Below are 20,332 nucleotides of genomic sequence, written 5' to 3'. Positions count from 1 at the left end.
AGATATGATTCCATCGCTCTGGATGAGTCGTTGTTGATAAGAAGAGCTCTCATCGCAAGCTTTGTGACACCACTCTCGTTGGTGGGCCACCGAAGCCCCTAGGAAGTGGTTTAGGTTACACCAGCCGAAAGATCAGCAGGGCAAGGGAGTCGACTGGACCCTAGAGGCCGCATTTCGAGGAAATGATACTTCGCCTTGTGCAACCCCAATTAAGACTATGAGTGGCCCCTTCCTTACTTTTTGATATGAGCATGCATTTTCAGAGGATTTACATGTACTTGCCTCTTGTTTACATTGCCTCATCATAGTACTTCAATGTCCAGTCTAGCTCTTCATTTGAGCGTGAAATGAAGGACAACCCGAGCCGACATGGCACATGTAGCGCAGTGATATAACGAATACTCCCCTCGACATATCGTGATTGAAATGCCCGTTGCATAAAATACTCTTCTGGTTCATGACAGATCATTCACAGTCCTGACTTTATGTTGCAAAACGTTTTGCTGCCTTCTCCATCAACTCGGGATGGGTACAAGTTGTCTTACCGAGAAGCGAGCACACGGAAGGGATATCAACTATCCTGAAACAAATCCTTTCAGTCGGTTACACGGCATTCTTATTTCGCGCCCTGAAGGTTGTTTGGATGTCGATGCTGACTGGAGGTTGGAGGGATGAGGAATGATTGTGTCTCGCACTAAGCTAGCGCGGTCAGCGGGCCGAGGTCAGGTCCCGTCAGGTGTTGCGCTCCCGGATAAGACGAGTCTCGGCCAGGAAACAAGTAAACCGAATCCGTGTTCCAGCATGAGGCTTCGGCGAGGCAAGCTTGGCGAGGTGAGGCGTGGGCAGTCAACCGGTCAGTGACTGGTATGATGGGAAATGAGCCTGCGTGTCAGACATCTCAAAATGGTATGCTGGACCGTAACACAAGGCTGATGACATCATGTATGGGTTGATACGATAGTAGTCCATGCCTAGAAGGAGCTGGGCCCCGTGGGTCTTAAGCTGTAAACGTAGAAAGCAAGAAAGGGTCAGTGTAGTTTGCTCGAGAGTCGGAAAGTTCGTGCCAAGATGATGTTGGGCCAGAGTTTTTATATCTATTCACTTACCTCAGAGTGACATTCAAGCCACTGAATGAGGTGCAAATTACGGTTACACATTGGTGATGTTATGATTGGAAGGAGAATGCGATACCTTAGGTACCTATAAGTATCCTGTAATAAGGTAGTGATGTTAATTCGAAAGTGCGAGCGCTCCTTTGCCGGGATGAGAATGACCGAGATTCATTCGAGTGTCGGCCCGCTCATACGTTCCGGCAAGCAGAGCTACAAGCTTCTAAGCAGGCTACGACTGAGACTATTGTCTGAGTATTGAAAACATGGGTGGGGTCGGCGTGGCTGGCTTGCAAAGAAGGGAGACTCTTCGAGTGACAAAGCCCGCCGTTCGATCGTTTGTGATTCACCAGGAGCCGAACGAGCCATTAGAGGATCAATTGGATCCATGGGTGCAAACGGGGAATGTGTGAGCCCACGTCGGCGAGTCGGGTGCTCGGTTTCGTACTCAGGATCTCCTGCTGGTCATCAAAGCATACCAGGCACAGTGCCCTATCCATCTGACTCTACTCCATATGCAAACCCTTGTTTGACAAAAGAAAAGCAGACATGAATAAGCCGTCCCCATACCAATATAGACAGATGAGCTTGAGATCTCCGTTGCGCAGTCATCTGCAACGCGTTGAGCGCCTTGAACCTATTTTGATAGTTTCCACAGTGGGTAAAATGAATGGGGAAGGCACCAGATACCATGATCATCTCCAATATCTATAATAGAGCTCAGGTCTAGTGCTCTGGTGAACATCGTGTCATTTCTTAGAGGGCATTACGCAGACAGGGAGAGCAAAAAGGGAGGAGGTCACTCAGACACATTGCTAGGTCATTTAGGGAAGTATTCTTATAGGAATATCGGTCATAACGGCATAACGGGGTCTCAGCGTCGCGGTCAACTCCGCGCCTCTGACATTTTCTCCCCGATTCATGTTCTCTGAGACAGCACGGCATTCCATTCACAATGGAAACTCGCAGCAAAAAGCCGGAGAGACTGCACCGGGCCGCGTACAGCTCCCGAATGAAGGCCTGCTCCTCTTGCCAGAAGCAAAAGGCACGTGCAGGCTCCCCGACCATTTGGCATGCGTGACGTTTCAACTAGCGCGTCGCTAACCTCCCTTTGAAGGTGCGATGCTTACCGAGCGGCCGAGATGGGCCATGCCAGCATTGTAGGAAGAAGAATATTGAGTGCGTTTTCAAACGGCCAGCTCGAGAGATCGAGGCGAGGTCCAATGATGCAAGCCCCAATCGGTTTGACTGCCCGCCTCATGTCTGATGAGTTGCACCGCTGATACATGATGCATTGTATAGGTCGGATATGGTGGATGATATGCGCATGCTGCACACAGCTATTAATGGCCTTCTGCGACAAGGATCTCTGCCGCTGCTCGGGCCTCTGAAAAGTTCACTTGCAGGAAGGCTGAATGTTGAGGGCTTGCATCCGGATGAGACTGGCACTTTCATCGAAGATGAGGATCAAGACATGGAAGAGCAAACCGATTCGTTATGTGCACAGAGTGAAGACCTAGTCGAGCCATTGAGTCAAGCGCCCATCAGCTCCTTGCATGAAATCACGAGATTGAGGTCTGCCAATGCGAATGGAGCTGTTTCTTCAGCGCCTATGACAGCTCAACCAGGCGCACAAGAGCCTCAAGACCTCATCACAGAAGGAACCCTTCAGCGGAATGATGCAGACCGTCTGGTGAAGAGGTTTCTGGAGCGAACTGACTACTACCTCTATGGGATCACAAGCCGTTTTGAAGATCTAGACAGCGTGCGCCGCGCATCTCCCCTCTTATTCGTGGCAATCTGCACAGTCTCGGCTTTGCACGAACACGGGGGCGAGCAACTTTACCGCGTCTGCAGTGCTCGGCTCCGCAAGCTCGTGTCTGACTTCATGTTCAAGAAGCATGTAAATCTCTACGATTTTCAGGGACTGTGCATAGCTTCGTTCTGGCTCAGTGATCTTTCATGGTCAGTGTCTGGTCTCGCCATTCGTCGAGCTATCGAGTTCCAGCTCGAAAAGTCATATGAAATTGTCATCGGGACCAGCCAACTCGACGACAGGTTTTCCAACAGTCTCGGGCTCAAGGACCGAGAAGATGTCCTCAGTTGCTTGAGGGTGTGGTATCTCTTCTACATTTGCGACCATCATCTCTCAATCCTATATGGCAGGCCTTCCAGTTTTGGAAATCCGTCGTCTGTGGCAGGATGGAGAAAGTATCTTCGTGTCATTCCCAGCTCAAGCACCGACACTCGTCTTTCCAGTCAGCTGGAACTGCTTTTGATATTGGAGAAAGTCACCTATATGTTCGGCTCGAATGATGACAGTCGCATATCGGGAATATTCAAAAAGGAGCTTGAGGAATTCGATTTAGAGGTGGACCGATGGCACAATCTGTGGGCTGCTCGATACAGAAGTAAGTTTAGGGAGGCTTGGGAAAATGTTGTGAGCGGCATTTATTGACTGTGTCATGTGCTTAATAGCCCAACGCGATATCGAGAGGCAGATAGGAGCCTTCCCTCGGAAGAATCTTCGTCTGCACTACCACTTCGCCAAATTGTTCATTGGGTCCCTTGTATTTCGGGGGCTTTCGTCCAACCCTGTCGATGATCCGATTCCGATAGAGTTTCTCGACTTAGCTCACGGAACGGTTGAGTCCGCTAGATCAACGATCGAGCTTATCAGCACCGATCCAGATCTCAAAGCAGGGTTAGTGGGATTACCGCACTACAATCACACGATGATAGCATATGCGTGCACTTTCCTTCTCAAAGTCGCAACAAAGTATCATCGCCATCTGGATATGGACCAGGATGAAGCCTTTGACCATGTGTCGAAAGCTGCAGAGACCTGCCAGTCCATACAATGCACGCGGTACCACCTCGTCAGTTGGATGGGGGCTGGATTGGCTAAGTTTGTCGAAAACTGTCGAAAGCTTGCTGAGAGGCAATCGGAGACCTTTACGGACGGACGCGAGCGCGAAACGACTGTCAGCCCAACTTTCTCTACTCGGAAAGCTAAGGCTTTGAGTAGAGCTATGCCATCAAATGATGCATGGGATTCGGCAAGACGAGTTGCTGAAGCATTTCCAACAAGTTTGCAAGGATTCATGGATGGTAACTACAACTTTCCACAGGATGCTGTCGACATGGACAGCATGGAGACGTTGGGTTTAGATATCTTGGAGGGATCTGACCTAGCATGGGATTCATTCTTACCGTCGTTCAACTTTGAGCATATGGGGTTCAGTTTACTCTGAACAATAGCCCTCTATTCGCCCAGAAGGCCTATGTGAGATATCTGAAAACCCCAGCTAAATTGCCTAAGGTGGACAGAGTAAGCTTGTGAAGACAAAAATTACCTTGATGCTTCATGCTACTAGTACCTAGCTAAAGTGAATTCGATTGGTATTATCAAGTACACCATTTTTGGCTGACAAACATGCCGCAAATTTGAGCTGGCAGATGAACATGAACTCACGACCCATCACCCATCTCTTCCGTCAAAAAGGGAGTCAGGTTGAAATATTGGACCGAATTTGCACCAGACTAAATATAAATGACTCCATGCTTATTTGCTAAGCCATTCAAACTCGTCACCCAAAAATTGCTTTGCTCTGAGGTCCCCAGACCGAGCATGACCTTCAAAGCTCTCAGCACGTGCAGCACGGCCACACAATCGACCCAACTCTCCGCTTTCTGACTCAGAAACAACTTCCTGATAAGTAACAGTCTTCAGGAACTTTCCCACCCAGAGCCCACCGGTAAATCTACCTGCCTTCTTTGTTGGCAGGACATGGTTTGTGCCAATGCACTGGTCAGATGTTAGCATAAAACAGAGACGCCGGGCAAGGCAGAATGACCGCGTACCTTGTCGCCATAGGAAACGCAAGTCTTGGCCCCGAGGAACAGAGCGCCGTAGTTTCTCATCTTCTCCAGGGCCTCCCTCGGTCTCTCGGTCAGGATCTGAACGTGTTCGCTTGCGTAGTCATCTGCCAAGGCATAGGCCTCGTCCAGAGAATCGACTACAATCACTTCGCCGTAGGTGTTCCAAGAGACAGAGGCCAGAGGTGCAGTCGGTAGAATCTTTAGCAGGCGATTAACCTCCTCCATGGACTTTTGGGCTACGGTCCGCGAATTAGTGATGAGAACCGCGGGAGTATCCGGTCCATGTTCCGCTTGGGATAGGAGGTCAGTCGCAACGGTCGTCGGATCCGCCTTGTCGTCGGCGACAATGAGGATCTCAGTCGGTCCGGCGGGAAGATCAATCCCAATCTCACCAAAGAGCTGCCTTTTAGCTTCTGCTACAAAGGGGTTACCGGGACCCGCGATGAAGTCGACCTTGTCCATGGTTTCGGTGCCAATCGCCATCGCCGCAACGGCCTGGACGCCGCCGAGGATCCAAATCTCGTCAGCTCCCGCATGATATGCAGCCGCCACGGTGGAAGGGGGTATCTGCCCGTTGATTGGAGGCGTGCAGGCAATGACTTTGGGGACCCCGGCTGCTTTAGCCGTGAGAATCGTCATATGCGCGGACGCGAGCAACGGATACCGTCCTCCAGGGATGTAACTATTTGACTCTTAGCATTCAGCCGTTTATTACACACCATATCGAAAGACCTACGCGCCGACACGATCGATAGGGATATTCTTCTGTCCAAGAAAAACACCTGGGCGAATCTCGAGCTCGAATTCCCTCAGAGAATCTCGTTGAGCCAGAGCAAATGTCCGAACGTTGTTCTGCACCGTCTTGATGTCGGCAATAACTTGGGTAGGAACTTTGGCAACAATCGAGTCGATGTCTGATTGAGAGAGCTTGAAGGACGCTGGTGACCACTTGTCGAACTTTTCTGAATAAGTCCTAACAGCTTTGTCGCCAGTTGCCCGAATGTCGTCAATCACGCCCCTTACAATTCCTGGGACATCGAGCGGGGATGTGGAGTTGGTGCCTTTTGTAGCAGCTTTCGATTTGAGGTATTGGACCATTGTGGAGGGTGGTGATATACAAGCAATAGGATGGTCTGGATTGTTGACGTAAAGAGATCTTGTAGTACTATCGTGCTTCGACCTGGAGATAGAGTGAAGGTGGCAAAGATAAGTTTACATCCTCAAAGAGTTTGCTCATGCTTAATATACAGAGCGTCAACATCGACATCAGGGTCATTAGCTGACGGAGTTTGTCGGAATTCCGCGATTATACAATATACTTTTTCGGTCATATGTGGTTCAACTCTTTCAACGATAAACCTGTCATACTTTCTCGCAGATGGCCATCGTTGGAGCAGAGTAAACACTTCTGCCTATCATTAATTCTTCCAGAGTGCCATCCACGTCTAACATTGCTCTCAGAAGCAGTCTCTGCTTCAAGTTATGAGCATTTGATCGTGCTCCCAATACCAAGCAAAGTAGACCTCGGTAGCTGCATTGCACGCTATCTAATGCATTAGGGAAACGCGTTTGGATATTCACGGACAAAGACTCGGAATTCCGAAACGCCCGGGAGTGAGACTTTCGTCATGCGGGGCAAGTCTCCCCAACTTGACGAGTCTCTCTTGTGACGGCTTTCCCTCACGGCAATCCTTAACCTTCTCCAATCAGCAAGTCAGTCCATTACATAAGCGGCACTCAGTTGAACTCCCTAATATTAATTCATCGTCACCATGCCATCTGATGTGAACGAGCGCGTCGCCCTCATCGGACTAGGGGCCATCGGCATCTCCTTCGCGGCCCTTCACCTGAGACATACAAAGAGCGCCGTCAGAGTCTTTGATACGAGGCCAGACCTCGAACAGCACCTTTCCACAGTCCTGCCGGGTTACATCGACTCGGATGATGCGTCGCTGGGCATCTCCCGTCTGCGCGAATCCGGCCGCCTCGTGATCTGCACCACGCTCGAAGAGGCATGCGACGGCGCCACCATCGTCCAGGAGCAAGGCCCGGAGAATCCAGATTTCAAGCGATCAGTATGGCCAAAGATTGAAAGCTTTGCGCCTGCTGGCGCACACTTCTGGAGCTCGACGTCTGGCATCGCCGCGTCGGTTCAGAGCCGCGATATGGTGGATGCGACTCGTCTTTTGGTGGTTCACCCTTTCAACCCGCCGCACATTATGCCCTTGATTGAGATTGTCCCGTCACCGATTACAAACCGGGACGAAGTTGAATTTGCCAAAAAGTTCTTTACGGAATTGGGTTCCGGCCACCGACCTGTGGTTATCAAAAAAGAGGTTCCTGGTTTCGTAGGGAACCGGTTGGCGTTCTCGCTACTCAGAGAAGCTTGTTCACTGGTTGACCAGGGCGTCGTCAGCACGGAAGACGTTGACACCATCATGGAAGCGAGCCTTGGGCCCAGATGGGCGGTGCAGGGCATCTTCAAGTCGTACAATATGGGTGGCGGGGTAGCTGGGATCGAGGCCTTCTTGAATAACCTTTCTGGGACTGTCCAAGAGGTATGGGATAGTTCGGAGCCCGTGAATTTTCAGAAAAAGGCAACGAATGAGTCGGAGGGCATAGGGAAGAGTGACGGGCCGACGTGGGATGCGAAAGTTGTACAGCAAACTGTGGATGCCTATGGTTTGCCTACTCCAGAGCTATTTCAGGAGCGAGATGCAGCTTTGAGGAAGGTTTTGGATGTTCAACGACAGCGAGAGACCCATACCAAGAAGTAGAGTGCTTCCATGTTTGAGTCAAGGGCTTCAAGGGGAAGACTCAAAGCCTGAAATCGTGTTCCAAGCCTTAAGTCGGAAGAGGAGCAAAGGACCAGCTTCCTTCTCACTGGGCTGTCATCGTCATTGTATCATGATCCCTGGAGGGCGATGTGCTAGACTGCTGATGTTGGATTGATTTCAGGCATGCTGTACGCAGCAGAACCGCTAGCTAAGGTACCTCATGCAAGTCACTGAGGGTTACCTCGAGGCAAGGGCTCCATGATCAGCCGTTTACACGCTGGTAATACCGAGCAGGCGGAACAGCTGGACACTCGAGGTCATCTGGGGTGTTGTAGATCCAGCACCCGGGATAGCGGTAATGATTCAAGGAAAACCAACGCGTGATCCAGGCCAATTGACACCGTCGCGCTGGGTTCGGACGACTTCGCTGCAATCAATTGGGATTCTAAAAGCAAACGCTTGAAGTGACATTCCCGGCCAGACCCGGGTTACCCGGGCTTTCAGTCCGAGATCCTTGTTCGTCGGAAGACCCCCCGCGGGACCCTTTCCGTCTTATCACAATATCCGTATCTTCCATGGGCAAAGGTTATCCGTATCTAACTCCTTCGTGTTGGGGGAAGAATTGCTACCTTATCTACCGGCGGGGTAAGAACGAGGATTCGTTATTAGTCGTTCGGCCGTCACGCGGTTGCAACGTGCCGACGGTTCAATGCTGTCAAGGGGATCCCCCCGACGGTTGGGAACTTTTTGTTTTGAGTTTAACGCCAATTGGACCAAGCATTGCCGCGTCGGGACAAGACTTGTCAAGACGATAAGCGGGCAGGGGTTCACTCAAATAAGTTCCTCTAAAAGGATCCTGACGCAGTGACCGCACGTAATCCTCCATGTTCCTTGTCGTTTCCCCCCTCCTTCCGGGGAAATAAACGGCGCCACCCCGCCCCCGGCCTCGGGCGAGATAACACGAACTGCCTGGGAACACCACCATTTCGCACTATGAAGGTGGAGAAAGGAGACCATTTATCCATGATAACGATACCTCGTGGTACGTTACGGTGGGATGGTCCTGGTGACCGTTATCACGTCGTTCGGGCTTCGGGCAACGTAGGCAACTTCCCTCTTGGGACCTTGATTGAGTTCAATTGATTCGCCGGTTGGTTGTGTTATATGAGAGACGCGTACGAACACTCATCGTGAAGCATTGTCCTTAATGTTGGTCGGTCCCAAGCTGTCACCAATACTCGTGAAACCCGAAATCGATCAGCCATTGGGCTATGACGATCTAGCTAGTGAATCTTCGCTGCATAGATCCTTGCAGTAGCCACCAACATCAACATCACGATCGATAACATAGGCACACCCAGTAGCCGCCATGGCGGACGAAAAGAACCATAGCGTGGACGTCACGCAGGCGGCGACCGACCTCGAAAACTTCCAGCGTGATCATCATTGGGACCCCAATCTGCCCCAGGACAAGGCCGACATGGTGAAGAAGGCGCTCCAAGACGGCGATTCTGAGGAAATCATTGCCGCCGATGCCATCTTGACGGAGGATTCGCCCTACGAGGAAGTACGTGCCGCTGTACGCAATACAGATGGGGGTGAAGTCGCAAACACGGTTCGAGCGTGGATTCTGGGCATGATTTTCGTGACAATTGGAAGCGGTCTCAACATGTTTCTAAGTATGAGGTAAGTGGAAACGAGATGCACGAGGCTTTGTGATGTCAGGAACACTGATCGTTGACACTCTTCATCCATCTTCACAGGAGTCCCGCTATCAACTTCCCATCCATCATCGTCCAATTGCTGGTCTACCCAATTGGATGTCTCTGGGCTAGGGTCATGCCAATGAAGGTCTTCAACACCTTTGGCGTTCAATGGACGTTCAACACCGGCCCCTTTACGATCAAGGAGCACGTTGTCATCACCCTAATGTCCAACGTCTCCATCGGCTACGCCTACAGCACCGACGCCCTCCTCGCGCTACAGGGCAAGCCCTTTTACGACATCAACCTCGGATGGGGCTTCCAGTTGCTCTTCACGCTGAGCTCCCAGCTCATCGGCATCGGCCTCGCGGGCCTCTGCCGTCGTTTCCTCGTCTGGCCGGCCGCCATGATCTGGCCCAACCAGTTCGCCAACACGTCCCTCTTCTACGCCCTCCACGACAAGAGCAAGAGCGACGGCACGCACAGCAACGGCTGGATCATCAGTCGATACCGGTACTTCTTCTACGTCCTGGCGGCCATGTTCTGCTACTACTGGATTCCGGGTGTTCTCTGGCAAGGCTTATCGGTGTTTGCCTTTGTCACCTGGATCAAGCCGAACAATATCGTCGTCAACCAGCTCTTTGGAGGCTTCACCGGCCTCTCCCTGATTCCCATCACCTTTGACTGGACCTATGTATCCGCCTACCTCGGCGATCCCCTTCTCTCACCTACGCACACCCACGTCAATGTCTTGATCGGCCTCTTCACGTTCGTCATCATCCCTACCATCGGCATCGCCTACTCGGGCGCCCTCTTCGCAGACTACCTCCCCATCAACACCTCGCAGACCTACGATAATACTCAGAGCTCCTACAACGTCAGCAAGATTCTCGGACCCGGGTACACCTTTTCAGAAGAGAAGTACAAGCAGTACTCGCCCCTCTTCCTCCCGCCCACCTTTGCCCTCAACTACGGTCTCTCCTTCGCCGCCCTCACCGCCGCCATCGTCCACTGCGGCTTCTTCCATGGCAAAGAGATCTGGTACCGCCTCAAGGCCGCGCGGAACCAGGAAGCCGACATCCATCTCAAGCTCGCAAAGAAGTACGTCGACGCGCCCGAGTGGTGGTACGCCGTCCTCCTGCTCTTCGCCATCGGCCTCGGACTCGCGACGGCCGAGGGCTACGACTCCCAGCTGCCGTGGTGGGCATTCTTCGTCGCCAACTTCCTGGCCATGATATTTGTGATTCCCACGTGCACGATCCTCGCCATTTCGAACCTCGGACTCGCGCTCAACGTGCTGTCTCCGTTCTTGGCGGGCTTCATGATCCCCGGGAAGCCGATTGGTGTCATGATCTTCAAGGTGTACAGCACGATCACCCTCGGCCAGGCGCAGACGTACTCTGGCGACCTCAAGATGGCGCATTACATGAAGATTCCGCCTCGTGTGACGTTTTGGTGTCAGGTTGTGGCTACCATCTGGGCCGTCTTTGTACAGATTGCCGTGATGAACTGGACGCTCGGCAACATTGAAAACTGTTGTGCACTGTGAGTCTATCCAAAGGGAGCCTCATGATTACTTACCCTACGAAGGATTGATATCTGACATACTGACCTTAGCACCCAACACGCACACTTCACCTGCCCCAACGGCAGAGCCTTCTTCTCATCCTCCATCGTCTGGGGTGTCATCGGTCCCCGCCGCATGTTCGGCGCCGGCTCCATCTACCACAACTTCAACTACTTCTGGCTCATCGGCGCCTGCCTGCCCATCGTCTTCTACGTGTTGGCCAAAGTTCTAAACCTCAAGTTCGCAAAGGTCCTCCACGCGCCCGTCATGCTCGGCGCCATGGGCTGGCTTCCGCCAGCGACGCCCCTCAGCTTCTCCAGCTGGGCGATTGTCGGGCTCATCTTCAACCACGGCGTGCGCAAGAGGTTTCACGGATGGTGGAAGACGTACAACTACATCACCGCTGCTGCGCTGGACGCTGGCCTCATCATCAGCACCATTGTCATCTTCTTCGCCATCACGTTGCCCAACGTCACGATCCCGCAATGGTGGGGAAACGTCGACGTATATAATACCTTGGTGAGTTGCATATGCATCTTAAAATTGAGAATGGGGACCCTGCCCCTCCTCCCTCACTCTCCCCGCGAAACGCGGATGCCCGCAAGTGAACGCGCTCGCTGGCAACGCTATCTGACGTCGAAGCTCATTTCAACTAATCGTGTCTTGCATATAGGACTCCACGTATGGCGCCATTCTGAAGACGGTGGGGGAGAATGAGACCTTTGGTCCGACCAGTTGGTGAGAGAGGATCGTGAATCATCCTGCATGACGATGCAGACAGCCGCAGTTAGCGCCCGCGGGGCCCCCAGATAGGAAATTAGCATTGAATTGCTGCCCAAATTGCTACCCAAGCGGATCTTGCATCCTTCCATCTTCTTCTAGATGCATTCTAGAAGTAATAGTTCAACAGTCACAGTGAAATCGGTAAGCTGCCTGGATGTATCATGAGATCTTGAGTGCGGAGGAGAGGAGACAAAACTCGCAGTCTGATTATCGTTTGTACAGTTTTTTTGGTAATGTATCTTCTGAAGATCATGATGATTGTGAAGAAAATAAAAGCAGAAAGGAAATACCAAACAAGTCTAATTGTACTCCGTGAATGCTGGCGGATTCTCGTTATTTGTTGTATGTTGATGTTGTAGTCGCAGCAGGGAAAAAGCAAAAGAGGCATTTGATGCATGCAATCATGATAGGTGTCATAAAAAAAAGAGAAGGAAAAAAAAGACATTCAGAGCCGCCGTCGTGCCACTCATAGCACCCGTTTCAAGAGCCGATCGATCGATGGTAACCATATCATCATCATCCTAGAAATGCGCGTCATCTCATCACCCATCAGATCCCAATGTCACAACTCATGTTTTTTTTTTTCTCAGTCCGCCCTGGCCGTAGCGACGTCGTACATTGAAGCAGAGACCTCGTGTTCAGAGGCCCGATGACTCCGGGATCGCGGAAGGTCGATGCGCTGTCTGTACGGCCGAGCGGCGCCGTCAACGTGGTGATCCGACATTTTCCGCGGGAGGTCTTCACCTCTCGGCGGGGGCGCTTCTTTCCGGGAATGCCTTCTCTCTCGAGACGCGTGGGACCGGATCGAGGACGCGTCGTCGCGCTCTCGCTCTCGCGGGGGCGACGGCTGCTGCATCGGCATCGGGGACGGGAGGTCCATCGGCGGCAGCGGCGGGGCCGGGGGCGGAGGGGGCGGCATTTCTGCGCTGACGAGGGGTTCCCGGTCCCGGTCTCGGTCGCGTTCCCGGTCGCTGCGGTCGCTACGGTCTCCTCGATCGGGTTTCCGCTTCTCGATGACGGACGAGGTCTCATCCGGTCGCAGGAACACATCGGGATGGTCCGGATCGCTTCCGTCCTCGGGCTCCTCGTCAAAGTTGAACTCCTCCTCGTCGTCCTGACTCCCACCGCCGTTGACGACGCTCGCCTCGAGCTTGGCGCCCTTTTTGCCGACGAGCTTGCCCTGGCGGTACTGCTCCAACGCCTTTTTCAACACGTTGCGCATGACGGCCTTGTTGACGTTCCTCCGCACCCGGTCAAAGTAGCGCGTGACGTCGCCGACGACCATGACTTGTGCATCGTGGTCGATCTCGAGCACGTCGGCGTAGTTTGCGCGTGAATTTTCTTTCACGCGGAACTTGCCCGGACGCAGTTGCATGCCGACGGGGGAGAAGGGGAGACGATCGAAGGGCGGGGTGCGGTCGTTTTCGTCAAAGACGTAGCCCTGCTGGCTCGAATCGATTCCGGGTTTCTGGAAGTCATTTTTCGTGGGGGTGGAGATGGGACTGGTGGTATCGTCGATCAGAAGTTAGCGAGATGAAGTTTTGGGCTTATTCATGGCTTGATTCGGTTTTCCGACGGGGGGGTTTTGGTGGGATGAGTGAGGGGCGTTGATGAGGAGGGGTAAAAAGCAACAACAAGCTCAACCACATCAACAGAGGGACACTGGCGGTTGGAGACTGGAGATGATCAAAACTTACACACAGTGGCAGTAATGCGGAAAAGTGTCGCTGTGTCGAAGGACGATGAAGCGCGTGTAGCCAAGGCACTTCCACTCCCACTCGAACTCGTGCGAGTCTGCCCAAAGGAACTCAAAGACGTCGCCCACCTCGCATCTCGACGCGGGGCCAATATCGTAGCCTTTGCGAGCTAGAAATTGTCTCAATGTTAGCAAACAAACCTGGTGACCTCGTGGACCGTTGATCATCGGTTTGTACTCACCCAGAGGGTGCTCGTACGAGCTCTCGTGCGTGCCTATGGACGCATCGTCCCCGTTCCCCGAGTCACTCTTAGTGCTCTTGGTACTCTTACTCCTGAAAGTCGAAAAATCTCGGTTCCCGATCACCATCTCTTGCCACACATCCCAGGAACAGGAAAAAGAGGGAAGAGGAAAAGGAAGGGAAGAGAGTTTCTAAAGGGGGTTGTTTAAAGATTCAATTGTCGGTATGGTGTATGGATAGCTCTGGCGGAGACCAAAGAGAAAAAAAAGGTCGAGGCAAGGTAAGGTAGGTAAGAGAAAGGGTATGGAGAATGGGTCAAATCATTGCAACATGACGGAGACTGAAGACTGGGGGTGTGGGATGAGCGGTGGGATGCAGTACCTAGGTAGTGGTTTAACCCAACCTCGAGAACCACAATCGAGCAGCAAGAAACCCGGGGCTGACTGGACTCCTTTGGGCTTGGGATCTCGGAACGATTGCGATGAGGCAGGGCGAAATGCAACAAGGGGGAGGGATCACCTCGGGTAGGGACAGAACAGACTCTACTTGTCTGAGTAGAGGTGAGAGGTGAGTGAGAAGAGGCGAGGCGAGGGTCGTGAAGAGCGGTCTCGTGGAAAACCTGCGGCCACGCTTGCAGCAGAGAGAGCAGCAGACCAAACAGAATGAAGAGATTCTGGCTGGCTGCTGCCTCTCTCTACTTTTTCCGCCACGTCGCTACTATGGATCATGCGCGGTGTATGATGCCCAACCTCCACCGCCATGCGTCGGCCGCGATGTTAATGGCCGCGGTGAGGGTTCTCGTCTCCACCCCGCCGCCATTCCAACCAGACGTGAGTTGTCCCAGAGTGCCCCCCTCCCTAGGAGTACATGATGTACAGGACCCGTCGTTGTCACCGCCATTTCGGCACGGATCATTTCACCGGCGTGCCGGGGTTGCTGATCAATCAGTCATCTTCTTTTGTTATCTCTCTTTCTCTCTCCCCTCTGACGTTGCTCAATGGCACAACATCATTCTTGGAATGAGAATCAAGTTCAGCTCGTCGTCTTCTGCAACAGCTACTTGAGAAGGAGGGTGTCATGAAGCCTAACTCGGCCCAGGAGCGTCCATGTTGCGCTGTGCTAACAGCGTTGGGGGGTGCGGGTGCAGCCGCCTTACTATCAGCTGAATGAGGGGTTAATGCGCCTATTAATAGGAATAGTTTAGGGGCCCTGCACAGGAATCTCCCGATGGAGCAGAACAAGTTCGTCAACGTGTGTCTTGAAAACAAGACAGCCAGACTTTCAGAACGACTCTGAAGTGAAGCGATAACTCGATGATCACATCACAAGAGCTCACGAGAGCTCACGAGACAGTGTAGCCGCCGGTGGCTCACCTCGAGCATCTGATCAAAGTCGCTCGATCGATCTGTATCGGTGCCTGAGCATAAGGCCCAACGGCGTGGCACAACGCTCTGCAGCAGCAGCAAGGATGCCCGTGTCTCACCCAACCAGGAACAACACTTTGGACATTATTCACTCAGTCGCGACAACTCTCGATTACGCATACACAAAGATGGAAGAGCGTAGAATCATGACATATGGTGCTTCTTACTAGACACACAATGGCCACCTATCTAGTACTCCGTAGCGAGTCCATACGCACGCACCATGTCTCGCTTGTCTGTAGCGTTGTTCAAGGTGTTCGTGCTGGCACAACTGGGTAACTTTTCAGCCAAGCCGTTCTCCGCCTAAGAGAGAAACCCCCATCGAGGATCACTCACCGAGAGTTCAAGACGCGGTCAAGCTGATTGAGGGATTTCAACGCAGGAACGAAGATAGAATACATATGACTCGATAGTCAAAGACCCAAGGTAATGCTAAATACGTACAGAAGAATGTGAATTACAAAGAAAACAGTTGCCAAGGTATGGCACCAGTTCAACCCCTACATCCAAGTCCTAGTAAGCTTAGTAAATGCCCCATTTCACCGCCTGTTGGTGACTGTTCCCGTTACAGTCCATGTCTCCCTTGGCTCCCACCTTTCCGTCACTATTCTCAAACTTCTCAATAGCAGTGTTTATGATATCGATCACATCCTGACCGCCGACGTAGAACTCGACGTTGCCATCAACCTTGGTCGCCTCAACACCAAAAGAACACCCGCCAAACTTGGCAATCTCGCGCTGGTTCTTCCCCACGACCTGAGTCGTCCAGTCGGTGCCACCGTCGCCCTCAATGTTCTTGATAATCTGCAGACAATCGCTCGCGCTCGGCGACGCACCGCTCGTCTGGTCCTCAAACGACGACAGGCCGCAGTAGTCTTTGCCCGGCGGCACGTCGCACGGGTAGTTCTCCGTGGAGCCCTTTGTCTCGTCCCTCGTCGCTGACTCCCATCTCTGGAACGCGCGCTCGGCGCTGCAGACGGGGATGCGGATGAAGCCCGGCGTCGTGACGTCCACGTCCAGCAGGTCGTCCTGCACGCCCTCGTCATCTACGTTGGCGAAGCCGCCGCCGTTTTTACCGCCGTTGGCCAGATAGGTACGCACCGCGCCCTTGATCAGGTCCTCCTTCGTGACGTCGCCAAAGCTGTCGCCCAGCTTGCCGACACCCTTGGGCGCCGAAAACTTCTGGTCTACGCACCCGCCCTCGGAGCATTCGTAGGCGTCGCCGTCCGGGCTGGCGAGGTAGTATAGCTTCCCGTTGTAGCACGCGCCCGTAGCCTTCATGGTCTCGTCCGAGAGGTAGTCATCCAACGGGTTCGACGCGTCGCAGCCGTAACCCGAGTCAATGACGAACGCCCACGCGCTCGAGGCATGCCAGAGGGCGGGGATGGCATAGGCGAAATAGGACTTTTGAATGTTCGACAAGAGCGTAGTGGCGTCCACAGTCCCGTTGACGGATTTGGGATACAGGTTACCATTGGCGATGGCCTTGCCAATGAGGCTGACCGACTCGGAAGAGCCGTCAAAGATTTTGGTGAGGGCGAGGGACGTAACTGTAGCCCAGCCGTCAATGACTTGGCCCATATAGTTGGAGAACTTGTCCTGATCATCAGGTTTCCAGTCTGATCCGTCCGCGTCTGGCAGCAGGTCTTTGGCAATGGTTGTGCTTTGGCCAATTAGGGTCATGCTGGTGTCCTTGAGGTTGTCTAGGGACTTGGCAAACTTCGGCAGAGACTTGAGAAACGTGTTGAAGAAGGGCCCCGCGGCAGAGAGTGTTCCCAGAGTGACGAGATCGATGATAAGGAGGAGCCAGGTATTGTCCTCCTCGGGAGGAATCGGCGCAAAAGTATTCTCCATGTCCTTGAGCGCGGCAACGAGGCCTACAGAGGCCTTGTACAGAGCGTCATAGTATGTGGCGTGGATTTTCCGGATCGTGATGATCGAGTTCCAAATCAGCTGCGCCGCTGGCCCTGAGTACTCTCCATCCATGCTCTTCGAGCATCCGTCGGTACTACAGTCACTACCCAGGACGCCGCCGCAGTCGTCCGCACCGGCCTCGATCATGAGTGTTGCGTGCACAGAAGCGAGGAAACTGGTGTCATTATAGGGTTGATCCGTCTCTTTCCAGATCCTCACAGCGTCCTCCCATGCCGCGTCCGCGTTGAGACCCTGCCAGAGCTCCTCGACATCGCGGTGAAGCTGGTCCATTGCGTAAATGTTCGTGCAATCGAAATCGGTCCAGTTGCCGTTCCGGGTGTAATCCGACTTGGGATCCTGCCCGCTGATGGCGAGCTGCTTGAACTGCGCCCAGTCCTTCGCGGGTGCGGGCACGTCGTGGTATTTCTGCAAGTCTGTCGCCCAGTCCGTGGTGCCGCCCATGCCCCAGGCAGTGTAGAGCGCCGCGCGTGTCTTCTTGGTGCTGGCGCTCATGTAGGCGACGTACTCGCCGTCATCGTAGACGAGCACGTCGCTGTTACTGCTGGCATCGAGGAAGCTCGTCACCACACGGCCGGCGCGGCGCCTGTCGCTCATGATCTCGGCAATCTCGGCGTCGGCGATGTAGCCCGCCGTTCCCGTGCAGACGCCCTTGGCCGCCTCCGAGTTGAGTCGGTCGCCGGTGTACAGGCAGTCTGGGCCCCAACAGCTCGGGTCCGCCATTTTGAAGGATCGTCCGTAGCTGGTAACGCCGACGACGACCTTCTTGCCCGGCACGCCGGCTTTAGTGATCATGGCTAGAGACTGCTTGGTCTCCGTCAAGTTCACCTGGCTGCGTAGGCAGTTGCCCGTATCGCACCCTTCCTGCGAGTTTGCGTTGTTGGCATCCCATTGACCGTGAAGATCATACGTCATGTAGACGATATAGTCAATGACCTTGCCGATGGCGTTGATGGGGTACTGCTTCAGGTACCAGTACGACGAGGGCGCAGCTATAGAGACGGTCTTGCCAGGCAAGAGGTTCTTCAGCAACACGAGGAAGGCCAAATAATTGGGGCCATCGTCTTCGCTGGCGGGCGGGATGCCGGGAAGATCCGGCGCACCGGGGTACTCCCAGTCGATGTCGACGCCGTCAAGGTTGTGTTTCTTGATGTAGTTGGCAATGTTCGTTGCAACTTTGAGGCGGTTCGCTGGCGTTACGGCCTCACGGAAGATCCAGTAGGTGTCAGGAAAGGTCGAGAAGTCCCAGCCGCCAAAGGACAAGATCTTCTTGGGTCCATTGATGCGCTTGAACTGCGCGAACTGGTACGCGGACAGTATGTCGCCAACCTCTACCTCAAAGTCGGCTGTCAAGGTGCCGAAGGCAAAGTGGATGTGCGTGTACGCTGACGAGTCGATCTGCATAGCATCCTGGAAGAGGCACTCACGTCCCAGGCCATATCCTTCGAAGTAACCGATCCTGATACTGCCCGTGCCATCGCCTTTGACCACGTCGGTACCGCAGTTGGAAATGCAGCCATAGGTGCCCGGCTCGGCAGTTCCAGGGGCTCCTGTGTTGGTATCGATGCAGAAGTCCTTGGTGATACCGCACTGGCCCCAGATGTTACAGCAGGCGTTCAAAGGGCAGGGGTTGAGCTGAGCAATATCCGAACCATCAGTCGGCGGCGTTGTACCGGGTTTCTGAGGACCGCAGTTTGCGTTGGCAATCTCGGCGGGAAACGGCGGCGTCCCATCACTGAGACACATGATAGTATCCGTGAAGAGCAGCTGGCAGCCGTTCCAGCCCCACGTCTTCTTGTTAAAGTCCTCGAGCTTTTGTCTCGTGAGACTGTACTCGGCGGCGAGGTCATCGCAATTATCGTTCGCCTTCACCTGGTACGAGTAGCATGAGCCGTCCGAGTTCTTGTCCGGGCTGAAGTCGGGCATATCGCCTGTGGAGCAGCACACATGCTGCTTCGGCCTCAGGGTAGCACAGAAATCTGATGCCGAGTTGATCTTGGTGAACTCGGCGGCCGTGATGCCGCACTTTGTGGCCAGTGCCGCGCAGCTGTCGCCGGACTCGACTTGCACGGTTCTGCATTCTGCGCGAGCATGTAGTCGGCTGTGGGTAGTGCCGTGAACACGCTTGGCTATTGTCGAGTTGGTCGTGCCGTTTGTGGGAATCGTGCCGTTTGAGGGCAGAAGCGGCGTGGTGAATTTGACTTGGCCGCTAACGCTGATAGAATCCTCGAAAGAAAGGCAGGTAGCATTATCCCACGTCTTGAGTGCGTCTTGGATCGGGCTAAAGGAACCGTTACTCAAGAGCATCAATCCAAAGATGTGAGTGCTATCGTATCCTGGCTCGCAAAGTTGCATGGCCAGGCTCGGTGTCGACACGTTGAGAGTAGGTAAGGTGTCGTGGAGATTCTTCAGGGCCGACTCGCCGATGCCTTGGTTCAGCAGACCTTGGCCAATGTAGAGTCCAACTGTGGCTTGACCAGACTGACCAAACATGATTAAGGGTTCGTCAGTCTCGCCATGCCCGTGATCAACATAACTGCGCATCTGTTTGATCAGAGAGCGAAGACCGGCGGTGGCTTGGCCAAATCCCTCTTGCCACCACCCAATTTCAAACTCGACGTCGACCGAATCAGATGATGGAATGCGTGCGGTCGATGCAGGTAGCTTGGAGAAATCAGGACCATATGACGAACAGGCATGGATGCGGTGGTTAGCCGCCTTGTCGTCAACGGGGTCGTAGAGAGAGAATCGGTAGAACATGGTCTGCTTGCATTTCTGCATCTGCTTGAAGTCGGGATAGACCGACCAGTTCCCGATATTAGGACCGGAGACACTGCAACGCTCTGGGCAGATTTCAGAACTGCTGTAGGTAGGGCTGGAGGGAAGTCTCAGCCCGGTCCGCGACCTCGCTGAGGCTCCTTCAGCCAAGAAGCCAACAGCCATAAGGCCCGTGGTGAGCCATAGCAAGTGCATGTTGACTCTAGAGGCTAATGCCTCGTACAATATGAGGCAGGAGGTAAAGAAGGTAGGGAGTTGGTTGAGATGGTAAGGACGAATAAGAGTCAAAATGCAAGATAGATAGGAGACAAGAGATTATAAGGAGCGTAAGTACCCAGTTGACTCGTTTTGATAACTGTAGTTGTTAACAGCGCAGCAGCTTTATATTATTCTAGTTAAGGTGGACAAAAGTCTATCCCCTAAGCCAACTCTTGGGCCAC

General features: G+C 53.3%; 6 protein-coding genes across 6 annotated transcripts; 3 read left to right on the top strand and 3 right to left on the bottom strand.

Annotated features, from left to right (window-relative positions):
• Positions 1-2,418: 2,418 nt before the first annotated feature.
• HER10_EVM0008751 (uncharacterized protein) lies at positions 2,419-4,363 on the top strand (the record flags this gene model as incomplete). Its single annotated transcript, XM_035478261.1, has 2 exons — positions 2,419-3,520; positions 3,588-4,363. 2 exons carry the CDS (start codon positions 2,419-2,421, stop codon positions 4,361-4,363), a joined length of 1,878 nt encoding a protein of 625 aa, XP_035329770.1.
• A 311-nt stretch (positions 4,364-4,674) lies between these two features.
• Positions 4,675-6,089, bottom strand: HER10_EVM0011163 (histidinol dehydrogenase; the record flags this gene model as incomplete). The annotated part of the gene is made up of 3 exons (XM_035480601.1): positions 4,675-4,917; positions 4,974-5,681; positions 5,736-6,089. 3 exons carry the CDS (start codon positions 6,087-6,089, stop codon positions 4,675-4,677), a joined length of 1,305 nt encoding a protein of 434 aa, XP_035330063.1.
• A 674-nt stretch (positions 6,090-6,763) lies between these two features.
• Positions 6,764-7,768, top strand: HER10_EVM0006676 (3-hydroxyacyl-CoA dehydrogenase; the record flags this gene model as incomplete). The annotated part of the gene is made up of 1 exon (XM_035476256.1): positions 6,764-7,768. The coding sequence occupies one exon, from the start codon at positions 6,764-6,766 to the stop codon at positions 7,766-7,768; it is 1,005 nt and encodes a 334-aa protein (XP_035329508.1).
• Positions 7,769-8,981: 1,213 nt separating this feature from the next.
• On the top strand, positions 8,982-11,780 carry HER10_EVM0008641 (OPT family small oligopeptide transporter; the record flags this gene model as incomplete). Its single annotated transcript, XM_035478156.1, has 4 exons — positions 8,982-9,454; positions 9,532-11,016; positions 11,089-11,557; positions 11,712-11,780. The coding sequence occupies exons 1-4, from the start codon at positions 9,138-9,140 to the stop codon at positions 11,778-11,780; spliced, it is 2,340 nt and encodes a 779-aa protein (XP_035329759.1). The 5' UTR covers positions 8,982-9,137.
• A 190-nt stretch (positions 11,781-11,970) lies between these two features.
• On the bottom strand, positions 11,971-14,380 carry HER10_EVM0010964 (uncharacterized protein). The gene is made up of 3 exons (XM_035480408.1): positions 13,760-14,380; positions 13,519-13,687; positions 11,971-13,323 (listed from the first exon to the last, which is right to left on the bottom strand). The coding sequence occupies exons 1-3, from the start codon at positions 13,884-13,886 to the stop codon at positions 12,408-12,410; spliced, it is 1,212 nt and encodes a 403-aa protein (XP_035330048.1). The 5' UTR covers positions 13,887-14,380; the 3' UTR covers positions 11,971-12,407.
• Positions 14,381-15,704: 1,324 nt separating this feature from the next.
• HER10_EVM0010186 (glycosylhydrolase family 18-6) lies at positions 15,705-20,087 on the bottom strand (the record flags this gene model as incomplete). Its single annotated transcript, XM_035479654.1, has 1 exon — positions 15,705-20,087. One exon carries the CDS (start codon positions 20,085-20,087, stop codon positions 15,705-15,707), a length of 4,383 nt encoding a protein of 1,460 aa, XP_035329949.1.
• Positions 20,088-20,332: the final 245 nt, after the last annotated feature.

The sequence above is a fragment of the Colletotrichum scovillei genome (assembly GCF_011075155.1).
Source record: "Colletotrichum scovillei strain TJNH1 chromosome Unknown Contig00009, whole genome shotgun sequence".
In the NCBI taxonomy this organism is placed as follows: domain Eukaryota; kingdom Fungi; phylum Ascomycota; class Sordariomycetes; order Glomerellales; family Glomerellaceae; genus Colletotrichum; species Colletotrichum scovillei.
The sequence above is the reverse complement of the archived record's forward strand: the minus strand, read 5'-3'. Positions and strand labels throughout refer to the sequence as shown.